This window comes from Ambystoma mexicanum, chromosome 3q (assembly GCF_040938575.1).
Source record: "Ambystoma mexicanum isolate Mex_15411 chromosome 3q, UKY_AmexF1_1, whole genome shotgun sequence".
Classification (NCBI taxonomy): Eukaryota; Metazoa; Chordata; class Amphibia; order Caudata; family Ambystomatidae; genus Ambystoma; species Ambystoma mexicanum.
In genome coordinates, this window is record NC_090926.1 from 303,160,093 (window position 1) to 303,179,832 (window position 19,740).

The following is a 19,740-nucleotide window of genomic DNA, read 5'->3' on the forward strand; positions in this document are numbered from 1 at the left end:
CCCAAGGTGTCGTCGGACTTCCAGCTCAACAAGCCCTTGGTTTTAACTGTTTTCTTCCTGTCGCCTTTGTCGCCGAGTGAGAGGACTTTGCACTCGCTGGATGTGGCTAGAGCGCTAAAGTTCTACGTGGACCGCACAAAATGTTTTCAGAAGACATCACAGCGGTTTGTGAACTATGGCCCTGTGAACCAAGGGAAGGCATTCTACAAGGCTTCCAGTTCCAGGTGGCTCTCCGGCCTCATCACCCATTGTCACCGGTTGGTAAACCGACCGTTGCCTGGCCGTCCGAGAGCCCATTCGACCAGACCGATCGCTGCAACTACGGCATTCCTGTCTGGTGTTGCCCCTGCTGGACATCTGCAGGGCTGCTACGTGGAGGTCGACGCACACCTTTACGAAATTCTAACGCGTCGACCTGGATTCCAGGGAGGAGTCCTGAGTCGGCCAAGCAGTGCTGCGCAACCTGTTTGCTTGAAGGTGACCCTGGTGACGAGCTAAGAGATGCTTAATGTTGAGATGTTGATATGCTTAATGTTGAGCCTTGCCACCTCCTGTGGTTGCATGTGTACTGCTATGTATTCTTTATTCATGAGCATGTGAATCCATGCCAGACCCCATGCTGGAGAAGGAACAAGTTACTGTTGTTCTCCAGCATGTCTGGCATGGATTCACATGCAAATCCTCCCGCCTACCCATCTGCGGCTCTTCTCTTGGTCCTACTTCCACTTTACATGCTACCAAATCTGAAGATGGCTGCCAGAGGAGGGGCTTCGGTAGAGGGCAGTCATTGGCTGAGGGCAGTATAACCCAGAGACCTGTGATTGGTTGTTAGGAGAAAGACAGCTCAGAAAAGAAACTTTTTTTTTTTTTACTGAGGATTTCCAGCCGGACTGAGAAAATTCATGAGCATCTGATTCCATGCAGAACCATGCTGGAGAACAGTTACAGGTAAGTAACTTGTTCCTTCCTGTGCCTCAGTCGTGGGGACAAGAGGGAGGATGTCGGACTCCTGCAATGCTCTCTGACTGGTCAAAAAGCTTGCAACTGGCAAACTTCAATTCCGGTGGCTGTAAGTAACGCACTCAAGCTGGTGTACCTCTCCCTGGTCCTAAGGTTTCCTGCAGCAACTCTTAGGAAATTCAACCAGCTCTGAGATGGGTATCCAGGTGGCTTACTTTGGAGTTGATTGGTCCCACCAACTCAAAGGGAGAAATCGTCCTTGCAGGGCTTCTCTGGCGATGCGAGCTTGGCGATTCGGACCTGCAGCAGGGTTCACCGGGCAAACCAACGGTCCAGGAGTTGCAGCAGCCGTCCTCTTCAAGCTCTTCTTCGGTTTCCTCATTCCAGTGGTCAACTCTGCCTTCCAAGCCAAGAGGCTTGCCTTTTATTCAGTTCTCTCCCATTCATTCCAGCCTAGCTGTCACTCACCCAGCAGGGTGGCTTTCCTTGCCAAACAGTCAGCCAGCCAATCACCACAGAGTGCATTTGGGTTTCCTAGGAGACTAAGCACAGGGAGTTTCGGGCACCTCCCTCACTTCCTGCCCACCCCAGACACTCGGGCGCCAGGGGCTGTCTTCACTCCTGAAGCCTGCCAAAGGCGAATGAACAAAGAGACCAAACCTGGTTTGGCGCGCAGAAAAAAACTCTAAAAGGGCCTTTCCAGAAAGAAATGTCAAAAAACGACTGGGAGCTGTTTTAACAAAGGGGACTGAGACGCCATCTTGAAAAACATGGCTCCCGCTATTTAACGTTACCAGAGCTACAAATAGTTTGCGATCGGGAAAAATCATGGTAGTTCGTTGTAAAACCACTGCCACCAGCCATTCTGAGAGGAAAGGGTAGCATTTGACTGCTACATGAGTATCTAGACACAGGGGATACTAAGTAACTCCTCCAGCACTCTATTGTAAGATAGTGGGTGCTGAGTCTAGGAATTTAAAAAGACTAGTAAAGTCAATTTCACTTTACTTACTCTAGGGAAACCGTAGTTTATCCCAGAGAAGGTAGTTAAACCTCGAACGCCTGAAAGGCTTCCCTGTGTCACTGCACTGATGGTGCTGTGGGACACAATTGAAAAAGGTGATGCCTATCGAGTTGGTTAGACTCAATAACTAAAGGAAGAACAGACAGAAAACAAATTCATTTAAAATTAGAGAGTCCCAAAGTTCAGCAAATGAGCTGTAGGGCTCTAAGATGGAAGGAATTGGCACGTTTATGAGAATTCTCCCTAACCCTCTTCCCAAAAGTAAAGTGTTGCTGTCACCAGATTAGTCCTTTGAGGATACTTGTATGAGTGTCCCTGTAAACATTTCTTATCGAGATGAAGACAGTACACTTTTTTAAGGTTTCAAACAGTAACTTTGTTTATATAAAGGCCACCACAAAAAGAATAAGTCTCTGGAATGTATTGTTCATCTGTACTTGAATGGAGAAGCCGTAGCTGTAGGAAACACTGATGCCTGTTTAGGAGCTGATCTACTTGTCAATTCTTTCAGTGAGCAGTCACTTAATTTATGTCCCAGGTGCTCCACCACTTTTCCTTTAAGCGGGCACACTTCACTCTACTGCCAGATCTTAACACTCCCTGCCTGTCTCCCTTATGTGTTCCCAGTTCTGTTTCTGGCGTTTTCTCTGGTGCTAAGGTGAATTTTATTAAATCCTTTCTAAAGACCTCACGTGCAAGTGTGGCTAGCCGACTTTCTTCTTTAACTATCATTTCAACTTTACTTGTTTCAACTTAAATTGTCTTCTGAATTAAAAGGGTGACCACCTACTTTTCAATAATCATTCATCCTCTTGTCTCCGTGAAGCTTCTCAGACTCTCATTCTCTCCTGCCGTATGTGGATTTTTCAGTCTCTCACCATACCGGCTCTGTCCAGCAGGTGGCGTAGGATTTCAATGAATTCAGCTCTTCGGGCTGCGGCTTTCAGCTTCTTCTATTCCGCCGACACCCCTCTCTCAGCTGACCAGTTTCGCCGCTCTCACTTTGTTGGTCGGATGCCGCACAGCTGATCGGGTCACGATCCGACAAGCAGCCGAGCCCTCTGCCAGAAGTGTATCTCTTGCATGGAGAGTTAACTTTGTAACTTAGAGCCGGTAACTCGTTACTATGGAAACAAGTTTCCTTCTTTCAGCCTTCAACTTTTACGATTCAGCGCCTCAGCGCAACAGAACTGTTTATAAATCGAATTACAGACACAGCTCAGCAGTGCTGACAGGAACAGGCTGCCCAATTCAATCCTCTTCGTTCACACTGAGCTCATGTTAATACTCCCTCTTGTAACAGGCTTCATTTTCCTAGTCAGCTGTTTCCTATAAAAAAACGAACATACACCATTCAAGAAAAGCACCTTCATGCCCAGTGATACACTTTCTATTGGTGCAATGGCCTGTCCATCATCCTTCTAAGGACCTCCCAGTTGTTGTCATCCTTTCTCTGTCATGACGCCTGATGTTGCCGGGTGCCTCCTTTTGGTCTGACCCCTTATTAACACCTTCACAGTCCCCCAACTGGGTCTTGCTTCCCCTGACTTGCTGCTAGCCTGTCCAGAATAAGTCTGAATTAGGTTGTTGCCTAACTAGACTGAGTCATTCAGTAAAGTGTAACATTGGGTTTTACTTTCCCCTTCATTTTTACTTATCTTGTGTTAGCTGTGTGCCATCCAAAATAAGTTACAAGAGTTACTGCTTACCTCAATCTGGGGTTCCCCGATTACAAAAGCACCTGTAATTTTATATTACATCCTTAGGTTTTACTCACCTAGTATAACTGTTTTATGACAAAAGAAGTTATAGGTTTTTTGTGCACCTAGAATAAGTGTTCCACTATTCACCAAACGTATATAGTCTAGTTGGCTGATAGTGATTTGTACTGAGAATCGTTATACCACTGGAAAAGTCTACTGCCCTTGCATTACTGAATGTAATTGTAAAAGGTAACCATTGGTTTTTACTCCCCAAGAATAGGCTGGATCTATACTGAATGTGTATGAAAAGTTTTTGACTCCCCTAGAACTACTGTTGGGCTTTTCAAATAAGGTCTCTAATTGGGTCTGTGTACTTGCAAGTATAGTGTGTTTTTATACTGTGATTTCATATAATGTTTAGTACTTACCCCTAGATTTATCTGGGCCTCCCTGTATTTAAGTACTTTATTTTTACATGCATAGTGTTTGTGTTTGCATCATTTGTATGACAATTACACTTGTACTGATTCTACAACCCTCTCTCCCTCCTAAGATGGCCTGGCTGCTCTGTCTACGCTGCCATGAACTCAGTTGGCACAGCCTTATACTAAGAGTGGAGTCTTATACTGCCTCAGTTGATTGGTTTTACTAAGCCCTTAGTTGGACTTCAGAAAAACGGTCCTAACAGTAACACTTCAATATACTTCAAAATACACTCTCAGTTTCAATAAATCAGTAGATAACCTTTTGGGATGGCACACACTTCCTACACCCTCAGGTGACTGAAATAGCTAGGACACTGTGGACATTGATTTATCACTGGTACAGTTAGAGCAATACTGAGTTTGGTGTAAAAGATAGAATTGAGGAATAAAACAAAGGTTAACAAATACTTCACAAATGGCGAAGTTCTTTTAAAAACCTTCCAAAGCATATTAAATTAATCCTTTCTTTGGGGAAAAGGCCAAAGCACAAAGTCTGAGGCAAAGGAGTCTCACATGCAGCCAGGACAACCAATGTTAATTGCACAATGTCAATGGGAGCTGAATATCTTCTTTGCAGGTAGGTAAAAAGACTTGCACAAAGTTTTTAGAAATGTTAGTTGAAAATAGAACACTTGAAGGGCCACAAGCTGGGAGGCTTGTGAGGGGCAAAGCTTTACGAACTATGCAAGGTAAAAAAGATAGGTCTCAACTGCGAGCAAGTAAGGCTACACAACAAGAGGTAAGTTCTTAGACTTTACAGTACCTCTGGTTAGAAGAAAGGGTTCCAGCTGGCTTTTGTTCCTGTGCAGCTCTGCAGATCCTGTTGTTCCTGAGCCTCAGTCGTGGGGACAAGAGGGAGGACGTCTGGGGACTCTGCAATGGGAAAGTCAGCGGCAGCAATGGGTAGACTTTGATTCAGCAGTTCTTCAGTGTTTCAGCTCCTCGCATCTGACAGCAAATTGCAACACAGCGGTTCTCAGATATCACTTCAGACTTTCCTTGCTTCTGGGGTCCAGCACTCTGTTGAGGTGGCTCAGGCTTGTCCAGTCCTGCATTAAGGAAGTCTGAGGGATGTTCCTGGTGCTCGGGTCCGGCTTAAAAGCAACGTACACAATCTGGTGCTCCTCTGTCTGGCACTTCGTTCAGTTGCAGCAACAGTTGAAGTACAACCAGCTTTGAGAGGATGTCCAGACGGCTTACTTTGGAGTTGATTGGTTCCACCAACTCAAAGGGAGAAGTCGTCCTTGCAGGGCTTCTCGTGTCAAGGAGAATTCGGAGATTCAGCACAGCAGCAGGGCTTCACTGGGCAAACCAACGGTCCAGGAGTTGCAGCAGGCGTCTCTTCCAAGTTCTTTGGATTCCTTCGTCCAGTGGTCCACTCTGCCTTCCAAGCCAAAAAGCCTCGACTTTTATGCAGGTTTCTCCCATTAATTCTAGCCTAGCTGTCAATCGCACCTCAGGGTGGCTGACCTTTCCGGACAGCCAGCCGACCAATCACCTTTGGGTGCATTCCTGTAACCAAGGGGATTAAGCACAGGGAGTTTCAGGCACCTCCCTTACTTCCTGCCCCTGCCAGACATACAAAACGAACAAAGGGACCAAACCTGTTTTGGCGCACAGAGTAAATCTCAAGAAGGACCTTTCCGACAAGAAATGGTGAAAAAAGACCAGGCAATCAACTTAGAGAGACTAGAGGTAATATTTTCTACGACCAGCAGTGAACAGCCCTCTAAAAACAGAACTTTTCAAACAATACACAATGTTCACTCGGTCCCTTGCTTCCCCAAGTCCATAAAAGGTTGAACCTTACTGTGTGAGATTTGTAGCCATTAAATTCTCAAACTGTACCACATATCAAAAATAGTTATTTATTTTTCATGTTTCAACAGTAAAAAAGCTTTTTATCTTTTTTCTTTTTTTCACAGCTCCATTAATATGGAGAATTGTTCAAGTTGTATACCAAATCACAGTATCTGCGACATTATCATACATTATCGCTGTGCACATTTAATCTCATGTATCTTTCCACCATTTAATATTTTACAAAATTAATTTCTTAATCTGGATCTACGAGGTGCTTACCTCTATCATAGAGCCAAACAACTTAGTCCGTAAAAACCTTTCACTTTGTCTTTATAAAACCCATGCTTACTTTCATACAACATTCAAACCATACCCGACATGTTTCATTCCTTCCACACTTTCACACTAATAACAAGGAAATTCTTCAGGGGTAAACATTTACACAACAATCAATTAAAGGTGCAATCTTGATAGTCTTCTTGTAGACCTAATCTCTTGTGGGAAACCGCTTTCTTTAGAATTCCATCACACTTTTCTTTAGGGTCCAACCTTCACAATGGATAAGCTGTGGAAAGCAAGTGTGGGATAGATGAAATTTAGTCTTTGAAATATCATCCCGGTTGACATTTTTATTATGCACAACCTGCTATGTATCGATCAGCAGAAGGGTATCATTTTTTAGATTGTCACCTTCTTTACATCTATCATGGCATCACATCTCTGCCCCTAATCAGCACCTAGGTTTTTCTAAGACATAGTTCAACACGGGTACACCTCTGTGTCTCCCAACAGTGATTAACAACATTTCATTTACTACATTGTGGTCTCTTATGATCTTAGGCACCTTACTAGGTATCTCACCAATCAATAGTTATTAACAAGGTTACTACGTGGGGTGGCGGAGGGAACCTCAATATTTTTACCTTCAGTTAGCTGACTTCTTTTTGTGTGTCTTCTTTATAGGGTTCTTCTGGTTTTAAATTCAGTTTCCAAGGCCCTCTAATGGTGGGATTGCATGACTCTCAGGCGGATGGAAATCACTAGGATCGCTGGGAGGCGTTCCTGTCACAAGTAAATCGCGAGTGAGCCAACTTACTCAGCTTAACTTGGTCCTTAATCTATTACCCAAAACATCGTACTATATACCCACATGTACTTCTTTATACTAACCTAAATTAATGGTTTGATGGATTCCTATTTTCTATCATCAATTGGCTTGACGTGTAGCACTTCTTTAATATCAGTCTTCTTCCATTGTCCCAGGGGAAACACAGCTCAGTATAGTGTGTTCTGAAGCAATAGAAAGAGAAAACGTCAGGTATTTGGCCTTTGATCTATGTCCCGTTATATACTATGAGAGGGATTTAACATGTACCCTAAGGTTCTCTGCTCTTACCTTCACAGGTGATGCCCTTGCCACCTTGTCTAGAGTTTGGACGGCTGCTCTCGTCAAGCTGTCCGGCACTCTTTCCGTCGGGTCACACTCCTTTCTCTGGTCGTCGGCCGTTCCCTTCTGCCTCCATTGGTTTGTCCTGTTGTTTTATTGAATTTCAGCGCTCACGTGACCCACAAGTCACGTGATCGGGAGGTAGAGTTCTGGTAATATCTCCCTCCTTAAAACCACAAGTCCGCCTTCCTTGCCTCCGGCCCCCGTCTTGCCTGATCCAACTTGGCCGCCGCAACTCCCCGGCGGGACCATCGCGATCCCTATTACGATCGGCGACGCATTAGCCAGCGGCATCAACCGCACTTAGTTCCCACTCTGTGAGTAGTGCTGATTTTTTTGGTTCCCCAACTTTACCGCACGGCTAACTTTTCACTAACGTCCCCTTTACGTCTTTCAAGCTCTGTCATTGCGGGAAATTATGGTTCCATTCAGTGGTCTCTAACACAGCTCCGCCTTAGATTTTCACCCGCAGTAATTGCCGATAAGAGGCTCTAGCTCCCCCGAATAGACTCCCACTACTAACGTAGTGCGAATCTGTGTGGCTTAAGTCTTCGTAGGGAACACGGCTTTACCTAGCCTGGGGAACACTTTTTCTTAGTCCCTGCATCACAATACATGTACATAGCTCTCCCTGCGCAAAACAAAGGGTTGAAATTATTCGAATGGACAAGAGTAACACCATATTTGGACAAATCAGTTCTAATTTAAGACAACCTCTACATAGGGATATCTGCCAGACCAACAAACCCAACGGTATTTTCTGCTAAGGCTATCTCAGTGCCTAAAATGGCCCATATGCATCGGGATCTCCAGGGTTACCTTACTCGGCACATCAAGCCCGAAAATCCATTACCTACTACCAGCTTTTTCTCGCTCTAGGTCATATTTCGTCCTGAGTCTTCCTAGCCTCAATGCCTGTTAAAGCAGAATACAGAGATAGTTTTCTTATTCACTCTTTTCATTAAGTCCCAGTTCTGTGCTTTTTGTAAGAAAAATTAATTCTTTTTCTTTCTGAGCTAGCTTTCTCCTGTCGAGATTCACATCGTGGTTCTAACCATGTAGACCACAGACCATCGTAGCTCATCTACTTTATGTATCATTTCTATGAAGTGTCCCACAAGGGGGGCTGAATGCACTCTATTTCTTATGCAACTCTTATGCTCTGTGATCCGGATTTTAATTTTTCTTTCCGTCTTCCCTATATATATCTTATTACACGGGCACCAGATGACATATATCACAAACGCAGAGTTGCAATTAGTGAGGACTTTCTGCTTCCATGGGTTCTTTAGGCCTAAATTGATTTCCGTGGTTTTCTTTGTCTGTTGGCAACAGGTACAGGATCCACATGGAAAATGTCCTTCTGGGGCTTTCATACCCCAAGACTGTGTAAGCGTCATTTGCGGTTTTATCTGTTTGGTTATGTCATTCCGCTTTACCTGATCTTGTATAGATCTACTTCGTCGAAATGCCATCAATGGTCTCTGCAGTGGAACTTTGCCTTTCTTAAGAATCCCCCAGTTGCGATGAATAATTTTTTGGATTCTATTAGATAAATTACTGAACGTATTTACGAACACCAAATTATCTTTATTCTTGTCTCTGGGGTTTTGCTCAAGAATCGCCTCTCTGTTATTGTTATCTGCTCTCTTCATTGCTTTTCTTGTCAGCTTAGTAGGATAGCCTCTTTCGTGCAGATTAGTTCTCAATTTTTGTGCTCCTTCTCTATAGTCTGCACTGTTAGTGCTGTTCTTTTTTAGCCAAATGAATTGACCAAAAGGTAGATTATCGCGTGTATGCCTCGGATGGAAACTTGTGTAATGCAGCAGAGTGTGGCGATCAGTGGATTTCTTATATGGTTTCACAAAAAGTTCTCCCTTTACAGGATCCACTTTGATGGTAATATCCAGATAGTTAATCTCTACCTTGCTTATGTTTTCTGTAAACTTTAAGTGTTGGTTCTGATGATTAATCCAATCGAAGAATCTTGTTGCCTCGTCTTCTCCTCTCCAGATGATCAACACGTCATCTATAAACCTCTTCCACATAAGTATATTCTTCTTATAGGGGTTAATGTCACCAAAGATGCAGTGTTTTTCAAAAGCCTCCATATATAGGTTCGCAATACTCGGGGCTAGAGTGGCTCCCATGGCCGTACCCTGTGTTTGTTTAAAAAATGAACCATTGGAATGGAAATAACTTTCCGTAAGTGCTATCTCGGCGCACCACATAATGAAAGACACTGGAGTATTGGTATTCATAGTTTCTGTCAGTAATCTTTCTTCCAGTACCTCGAGCGACGCTCTCTGTGGTATATTAGTTTCTGAGGCTTGTGGAATCTGCTTAGATCACATGCTGTGAGCGGCCGACATCTAGTGGAAGCTGCGGAGTATTAGTTTGTTTTTCGAAAATCGAAAAAGGGCGTCGACACAGGGCGTGCCAGTAATACTATCCCTAGTGTGACGTCCACTGTACCCATGATCCCTCACGCGTCTAGGATCCCCAGATTGTTTTTTTCCGCCATTCTGGTCGGAAGCACTTCATCGGAGTTCCCTGGCTTTGCCATATTTGCATTAAAACTAAATCTAATTTGCCCCGTTTTGTCACCCTTACGTCGATCAGCATCTCGACGCCGAACCGGGGAGGAGAGCAACGTCGAAACCCGACGGATTGGGCCTTGAGGCTTCCGCCTCGGCTCGGGCCTGGGCCGCTGGCCTCGGCCCTACAAGTAGGGAGAGTGGGGGGTGGTACACTTCCACACTCGGTTATAGACACCTTCTTACCTACACACACTTGCCCGCTGCCCACAGGCGCGTATGGAGGGTACGCCCTTTCAGTTTTGCCCCAAGTGTAATAAGAAATACCCTTGGGTAGATAAGCACGCTACGTGCAACCTTTGCCTGCCCAGAGACCACCCCGAGGCGGGTTGCAGGGCCTGTAGCAGGTTTAAGACCAAAACTCTTAAGGACCGCTCCACCAAGCGTTGGGCCCACCACGCCAAGCTAGCAGCTATGGAGGCGGAGGGTACCTTCAGCGACGGCAGCGACGCCGGACTTTCGGACGGCGAGGGCAACAAGGCGTCGAAAGACAGCCTAACGCACGTCCCCGGCCTCGGAAGGTCGTCCGTCCCGGCGACTATGGGGAAGTCCCCCGGCGACAAGAGCGTTACACATACACACGCTAAACACAAAAAAGCCACCCGAGATTCGACGTCGTCGAAACCTCGGAAAGAGGCACAGAAGGAGCGGTCCGAAAGGACGTCCTCTGGGCGGTCCCGGTCGAGGTCGCCGCACAACGTCAGGCAAGCCTCCACACTTGCACATAGTGCCTCGCCCATTAACATCACGGAAGATCACTCGTCCGGAGACGAACACGACTTCCATCCCCAGCCTGCACCCCAGGGAAAGGGCACATCACTTGGGAGTAAGGAGGGCCCAGTTTCGAAGCCTAGTTCGAAACACAGGGATTCCACCTCCGATCCTCGACGCCAGGCGTCGAAAAATAAGGGATATGGTAAACACACTTCCACCCACGGGGAAGGGGGTAAGCAACAAAGGAAACAAACCTTACAATCCTCCACAACAATAGAACTGACTTCCCCGTCCAAGTCTTCTCAGGGACAGTCCATAGAGAGTTCCAGCAAGGTCACCCCAAGCTCAAAACTCTGGTCATGCGAGGACATTGACAGAGTAATGTCAAGGATGTCCTCCTTAGCAAATTTCTTCGAAAGACACCCTGACCAACTACTAGCTTTAAACCCTCAGGAATCTTCTCCCTCAGGTTCAAGGGACCCTATCCCTTCAAATAAAAGGCCCCGGGTCGAGACACCTTTAGAGGCTTCAGACCCCTTCGAGGTCCAACCCTATTCTTGCCTTTTCCCTACAGGCCAAGGAGACTCTTCCCTTATAGAGGGCCAGGATTTTGAGACACGCAGTGTCAGATTATTACGGGGAGGACGAAGACGAGGATGAGCCAGAAAATAGCCCAGATATTTTCAGAATGGACTCACCAGTCGAAAGGGAAGCCCCAGTGTCTGATTCCCCAATAGATAATCAGCCCCTACTGAATGAACTGCTCTCTCGGGCAGCTAACCACTTCCACATAGACACACAAGGTGTCCAAGAAGAGAGGGACTTCGCGGAAGAACTAATAGGGGAAAGGAAGACAGTAGCCCAGACCATTCCCATCCTGAAATCTATTCAACGCAGAATAGCACCATCCCTTGTCAACCCAAACCTGACAAGACCTGTAAACCCTAGAGTAGAGAAGCTGTTTAAAGCAGCCCAGTCGGACCCTCTATATATTAGAGGCCAACTTAAGCCAGACTCTCTAGTCGTAACTAACACCCGCAAGAGAGCTGGAACCCCATTATCTTCCTCGGAGGCTCCCCCCGACAAGGAAAGTAAGAAACTCTATGGTTTTGGTAGAAAAGTAGCTTCCACGGCAGCCTACCAAACCAGAATCGCGAATTCCACCACACTGTTGGCCAGCTACAACTGCCATCAGTGGGAAGAAGTGGCAGCACTAATAGATTCCGCTCCCGAACCCCTTAAGAGCCAGCTATCTCGCATTTGTGCAGAGGGAAGAAACGTCTCAGGCTGCATTTTAAAAGCAACTTTAGACGCCGCAGACAATGCGGGGAGAATTATTGCAGAGGGGACTGTCATCAAAAGACATGCTTGGTTGAGGCAGTCGGGATTCAGAGCAGAAACACAAGCTGCACTCTTAGAACCAGTGGAAAGTGATCTCCTGTTTGGAAAGGCAGTCGAGGACGCACTAAAAAACGCTAAGGAGGAATTCGACACCCTCAAATCCCTTGGCCAGTTAACTACAAAACCACCTAACCAAAGAGGGAACAGCAATTTTCGTCGCCCCCGCGGCCAAAATTCCAATAGAGGAAATAACTATTCCCACACCCAGGGTACACAGTGGAACACCAACTCACAACAGTCTACCCAAGGGTATGGTAGGGCTAGTAGAAGAGGACGTGGTAGAGGCAGAGGCAGCCCCAGTAAAGGAGGCGGCACGCCTCCACCAAAGCAGTGACGCTCATTTCAGGGTCCCTTCCCATGCAACCCCAGTAGGGGGACGAATATCCAGCTTCACCCAGGCATGGGAAGGGATAACATCCGACAGATGGGTGCTGTCGACGGTATCCAAGGGGTACTGTATAGAACTACTGCAACGTCCCCGAAACCACCCTCCAAGACAAAAAGTCCACTCTTTAGAACATCAAAAGATCCTCCTCGAGGAAATCTACAATCTGCTCCTAAAGGACGCGATAGAACTCGTCCCAGGACACCAGGTAAACAAGGGTATCTATTCAACTTACTTCCTTGTGCCAAAGAAAGATTTAACAATGCGCCCAGTATTGGACTTACGGCCTGCCAACAAGTATGTCAAGCCCCAGAAATTCCGTATGACCACGCTACAAGAGGTAATCCCACTCCTAAAAAAGGGGGATTACATGGCAACCTTGTATATGAAAGATGCCTATTTTCATATTTCCATGCTCCCGGCGCACAGAAAATACTTGCGCTTCAAGGTGGACAGTCGCCACTACCAATTCAAGGTACTGCCCTTCGGGATAGCTTCAGCACCAAGGGTATTCACCAAGGTACTGGCGGTGGCAGCTGCACACCTACGCAGGGAGGCAATCCCAGTGTACCCTTATCTGGACGACTGGCTCATAACGGGGGAAACCCCAGGAATCTGCAGATCAAACATTCAGAGGACTATCGACCTCCTCCACAAATTAGGCTTCTCTATCAACGAGAAAAAGTCAAGTCTGGTGCCAAGCACCTCAAAACAGTTTCTAGGAGCTATCCTAGATACTCAGAAAGAATTGACCTTCCCTTCGGAAGAAAGAATTCGGAATATACTTCTGCAAATTCCGCATTATCAGTCAGGTCAACAGATAACAGTACGCAAAGCTATGCGGTTACTGGGCATGATGGCGTCATGCATTTACCTGGTCCCCCACGCGCGTCTGCGCATGCGTCCCATGCAGGAATGGTTGGCGAAACAGTGGTCTCAGGCAAGTGGTCAGTGGAACGATCTAGTGGTCGTTTCGCCAACACTCGTACAGAGCCTACACTGGTGGACAAGAGAGAATCTCGCAAAGGGGAAACCCTTTTACGAACCCGAAGTACAGGCAGTGGTGACTACAGATGCATGCCTGACTGGGTGGGGAGCTCACCTTCTCCACCACACAGCTCAGGGTCTCTGGTCTCACTCAGTAGCCAAGAACCACATAAATCTGCTAGAGCTTCTGGCAGTATTCCGAGCGCTGCAGGCGTTCGAGCCCCATCTACTGAACTTGTCGGTGCAGATCAGGACGGACAGCACGACAGCCATGTTCTATCTGAACAAGCAAGGAGGGACTCGTTCGCCAAATCTGTCCAAGCTTGCCCAGAAAATATGGATATGGGCACTCAGACGGAACATCTTCCTGTCATCGCAACATGTTCCAGGGGAGCTCAATTCCCTAGCGGATGCTCTAAGCAGAGACTCCCTCCCAAAAGAACACGAATGGGTCCTTCACAGAGACGTAGTAGAAGATCTCTTCTCTCAGTGGGGTTTCCCCACTATAGACCTATTCGCCACAAGCGAAAACAAACAATGCCCAGTATTTGCATCCAGGTTCCCCCAAACGGACTCCCAGGGGAATGCCCTGTGGATGAACTGGTCAGGGATGTTTGCGTACGCTTTTCCACCAACTCCTCTCATCAGGAAGGTGGTGTACAAGATGAACAAGGAATCAATGACGCTCATCCTAGTTGCTCCCATGTGGGCGAGACAACCATGGTTTCCACACCTACGCAGGATGGCGGTGTGCGAGCCCATCAGACTCCCAGCCTGGTACAACCTGCTGTCCCAGCAACAAGGTCAAACAGTGCATCAGGAACCCAACTCTATGAACCTAGCAGCATGGCTCCTGAAGTCATAGAGTTTGGACATCTCAAATTACCACAGAGGTGTATGGACATTCTAAAAGAGTCCAGGAAACCAAATACAAGACACTGTTACTTTGACAAGTGGAAAAGATTCGTTATCTGATGCCAGAATAAACAAATCAACCCGGTTGATTGCACTCCTTCCAACGTTGTAACATACATGCTCCACCTGCTGGATGCAGGGTTGGTTTTTAACTCTCTGAAAGTACACCTGGCAGCCCTCTCGGCTTACACCACATCCCATAACAGGGTCTCGTGGTGGAAAGTACCAGTGGTTAAAGCCTTCATGGAAGGAGTAAAGAGACTTCACCCTCCTATTTCGAACCCACCGCCAGGATGGGACCTCAACGTGGTGCTAGCTAAGCTCATGGGCCCCCCCTTCGAACCCATGCATAAAAGTAGTCTCAAACACCTGACTTATAAAACGGCCTTCTTAGTAGCCATTACCTCCATAAGAAGGGTCAGTGAAATTCAGGCTCTGTCAGTGCAAGATCCTTTCTTTACTATCCACAAGGACAAACTGGTTTTACGCACACACCCCAGGTTCTCACCAAAATTCATATCCAAGTTCCATGTAAACCAGTCCATCGAGCTTCCGGCTTTCTTCCAAAACCCACAAAGCTCGGCTGAGGTGAAACTACACACCCTAGATGTGCGTAGGGCGGTCTTATACTATGTAAATAAAACCAGACCGCTAAGGAAAACAGATCAACTGTTTGTCTCCGTAGCTACAGGCAGAGAGGGGGATCGCGTCTCTAAGGGCGCTATCTCTAAGTGGATTATCAACTGTATACAGCTGTGTTACTCTCTTTCTGAAAAGACTCTGCCTTTTACGCCAAGGGCCCACTCTACTAGAGGCATTGGGGCCACTCTGGCTTTCATTGCAAATGTTCCCCTCGACACCATTTGCAAAGCAGCTACTTGGAGCTCTATTCACACTTTTACTCAGCATTACTGCATTGACACTCATTCCAAGACGGATACACAAGTGGGACAAGCGGTTCTAAGACACCTGTTTGCTCATGACCCTTCTCACATCCCACCTCCTTCTTCTGGTACTGCTCGCTAATCTATGCACAGCATGTGATCTAAGCAGATTCCACAAGCCTCAGAAGGGATACATTACTCACCGTAATCGTATTTTTGATGCTTGTATCTGCTTAGATTCACATGCGACCCACCCTTCCTCCCCTCCGAGAGAAGGCGCATGGTTGCTTGTAGTCTTACCTTTCTGTCTATCTGCTTGGACTTCTGTACTCACGCTACTCCTCATGCTACCTCATGTCAGGAAAAACGCAATCTGGGGATCCTAGACGCGTGAGGGATCATGGGTACAGTGGACGTCACACTAGGGATAGTATTACTGGCACGCCCTGTGTCGACGCCCTTTTTCGATTTTCGAAAAACAAACTGTAATACTCCGCAGCTTCCACTAGATGTCGGCCTATGCACAGCATGTGAATCTAAGCAGATACAAGCATCAGAAATACGATTACGGTGAGTAATGTATCCCATACAAGGCTACTACATCTAGGCTGATCAGCATCTCAACATTGTTATCAAAGGGTCTACCTTCAATCTCGTTAATTATTTGTGTTGTATCTTTTACAAATGAATCCATCTTCCTCACCATTGGTTGCATGAAATGATCTGCAAACTTTGAAAGTGGCTCCAAAATTGAGTCGCACCACGAAACAATAGGTCTCCCCGGTGGTCTAGTTAGGGACTTATGTATCTTGGGGAGTATATAAAATTGTGGAGTCCTTGGTTTATCAACCACTAGGAAAGCCGCTTCTTTTTTCGTTATCCATCTTCTTTCTTCTGCTTTTGTTATTTTCTGATGGATTAATTTTTCTAGTTTTAGCGTGGGGTTTTCCTCCAATTTTTGGTAGTTATTAGTGTCGCCCAGTTGGTTCATACACTCGTCTATATAAGCCTTTCTGTTCAGGATAACCGTGGCTCCACCCTTATCTGCTTTTCTAATTACTATCTGCTCATTAAAGAGTAGTGTTTTAAGGGTGGTTTTCTCTGCCTGGGAAAGATTTTGAAATGTTTTTTCTGTCTTAGTTTTTTTTTCCAACGCAGCTCCTTCTTGGTTCACCCTATCTTCAAAAACTCGTGCCTCCGCCGTCTGTGTTTGTGATGGAGGGCAGAAATCAGATTTCCTGTGCAGGCCACTGTCTGGTTCGTTGTAATCACTTTTATCTGAGAAAAATTGTTTCAAGTGGACTTTTCTCATAAACTCAGAGAATTCTTCTCGGAACTGAAAATGATTATGTATATTAGTGGTGACGAAACCTAATCCTTTATTCAAGGCCTTAGTCTCTTCAGGGGTCAGTTCATAATCTGATAGATTTACCACAGTGTCTTCATACTGCGGGTCATTACTCGTTGGTCTGGGTCCCATTCTTGTTGGTCCTGTTCTAAAAAATGTTGTCCACCGGGGTGTCCTCTATTGCTATTTCGTCTTGTTCCACCACCTCTCCTTGGACCCCTTCTACCTGTATTGTGATTTTGGGCACGTCCTCTTCTTCCTGGGTTGTTACCGTCCCCCGTACTATCTTCACTGGAACTATGAGGTTCCTCTAAACCGAACTCTTCTTTTAGAGTTACCCTGTTTCTGCATCTGTTCTTCCTGGGGCCATTTTGACGAAAATGGGCACCTTACCGTGGCTGCGAATGGAGCCCGCAGTAAAAACACACAATTGTAGCATAAAGTAAACCACTGCCACCAGCCATTAATTGTAGAAAGGGTAACATAAACATTTTACATGAGAAACTAGACAAAGGGGATACTAATTAACCCCTCCAGCACTCTATGTAAGATGGTGTGTGCTGGGTCTACAAAATTACAAAAGGTAAGTAAAGTCAATTTAACTTTACTGCTCTTGGAAACAATTTATCCAAGAGAAGGTATTTAAACCTTTGGAAAATCTAAAGCACTTCCCTGTGTCACTGCACTGAAGGTGCTGCGTCACAATGTAAAAAGATGCCTATGGAGTTTGTCGGACTACAAAACCAAAAGAGAAACTGAGTTCAAATCAATGAAAAATACATGAGTGGGAAAAAGGTCAGGGACTCGAGGATTAAAATGAAAAGTCCTAAAGTCCAGCAAAAGTGCTGGGGGTCTCTAAGGTAGAAGGGAATTAGCACATTTCTGAGAATTCTCCCTAAAAGTTACCGGCGCCTGACCCGGTGTGGGAACTCAACGTGGTATTGACAAGCTCATGTGGGCCCCCTTTGAGCCTATGCATCAAGCTCCCCTCAAGTTTCTTTCGTGGAAAACTGCTTTTCTCATGGCCATCACCTCCGCCAGGGGGGTAGGTGAGATCCAGGCCCTATCCTGCAAGCAGCCTTATCTAACTTTCCACGTTATGAGGGTGGTGCTGCAGACGCACCCCTCCTTCATGCCAAAGGTTCCGTCTGCATTCCACCTCAAAAAGCCCCTGGTGATGCCTGCGCTCTTCCAACACCTTTGTCGCCGCCTGAAAGGACTTGGCACTCACTGGATGTGGCGCGTGCTCTGAAGTTCTATGTGGCACGCACAACGAGTTTCCGGAACACCTCTCAACTTTTTGTGAACTTTGGTCCTGTGAACCATGGGGAAGCTTTGTTGAAGCTTCCATTTCCAGGTGGCTCTCTGGCTGTATCACGCTCTGTCTCCAGTTGACAAACCGACCGCTGCCCGGCCGTCCAAGAGCCCATTCCACCAGAGCGATTGCTGCAACGACAGCCTTCCTGTCTGGTGTGCCCCTGCCTGACATCTGCAGGGCTGCTACGTGGAGGTCTACGCACATCTTCACAAGATTCTACTGCATCGACTGGGATTCCAGAGAGACGACCAGGGTCGGCCAACCAGTGCTGCGCAACCTGTTCGCTTGAAAGTGAGCCTGTTCCGGAGGTAAGAGTAATTTGTGGTTGTGTATGTATGTACTGCTATTTATTCATTATTCATGAGCATGTGAATCTGTGCCAGACCCCATGCTGGAGAAGGAACAAGTTACAACTATTGTGTATTATACTTGTACATTTGTAAGATATAACCGCTACCGTTGTTATATCTAAGGTTGCCACTTAGATCATCACTCTATCTTGTGCCTTATTTTGTTGCACCATGCCCTTGTATCTGATCTGGTACTGGTTTATCCGTACCATCTTATGTCTCTATCATACATGTACATTGCAATTGTAACGTAACCTTTTTGATATGTCATCCGTGTTACTGTAACTTCCAAGCAATGCGCCAAGATGCCCTTGGGTTCGGAGCGCTATTTAAAAAAACGAAACTAAACTTACCTGTAACTTTTGTTCTCCAGCATGGCTCTGGTATAGATTCACATGCAAACACTCCCTCCTGCCCCTCTGCAGCTCTTCTTGGTCATACTGCCACTTTACTTGCTATTTAACTGAAGATGGCTGCCAGATGAGGGGCTTTCGGAGAGGGCAGTCATTGAATGTGGGCAGTATGACCCAGAGCTCAGTGATTGGTTTTTAGGAGAAAAACAGTTTGTAAGTGAAACTGGTTTTTCTTTTACCAAGGATTCACGGCCTGACAGGGAATATTCATGAGCATGTGAAGCCATGCCATACCCCTGCTCTAGAACAACCGTTACAGGCAAGTTACTTGTTCCTTATCATCATGTTCTGCTCTAGCGCAAGGCTGCTTAGTACTTTTAAAGAGCAAACTCCCTTCTACTGAATCAAAAGCTGTGATAGCATCTAACGAGGATACCATTGATTCTTCCTGTACATTATCTACCTTTTCAGTTACCTGTTGGAGCAGTCGTAGGTTCTCGGTTGTATTCCTTCTCCATACGAAACTGCACTGATCTTGATGTACCGTACGAAGTCTGTTGGCTATCACATTGCCTAATGTTTTCACATCAATGTTTGAGGAGATTGGACAATATAACTTGCTGCTACATGGGGCTTTTCTGGGTTTCAGCAGCACCACCCTTATTGCCTCGCTCATGAACGCCGGTAGAAGTCCCTTCTGGAAGACGGTCGTAAAGCTGCTTTCGTTGTGGACCAGTGAATAGGCATATTAATGTTCATTTATTTTTTTTGTATATCTGATCACGTCTCAAATTTGTAGAGAAGTTGACCCTATTGGACTTTAATTCTGAAAATGGTTGGAGGATTTGGTTTGTTATATGGTGTATTATACACTGTAGTCCTTGAGCATTTTGTTTATAAACAAGCCTTCTACTTTTAATGGAGCCTCATTCGAGGTTTTCATTTACATGTTTTTTCCCCTCCTAGATTGGTCCAACCGCTGTAAGCAAATTATGAAGCTTTGGAGAAAAGTCCCTGCCCCAGACAAAGCTCCATACCTGGTAAGTTATTTGGGACACTGTTGGAG

At 46.0% G+C, this 19,740-nt stretch overlaps 1 protein-coding gene across 3 annotated transcripts in view; it reads left to right on the plus strand.

The window, feature by feature from the left end:
* KMT2D (lysine methyltransferase 2D) overlaps nucleotides 1-19,740 on the plus strand; it is a 2,224,302-nt gene that overhangs the window by 1,062,719 nt on the left and 1,141,843 nt on the right. For all 3 annotated transcript variants that reach the window (XM_069653836.1, XM_069653837.1, XM_069653838.1), the window contains one exon: nucleotides 19,641-19,714. In XM_069653836.1, coding sequence (XP_069509937.1) covers nucleotides 19,641-19,714 — 74 coding nt within the window. The remainder of the gene's footprint in view (nucleotides 1-19,640; nucleotides 19,715-19,740) is intronic.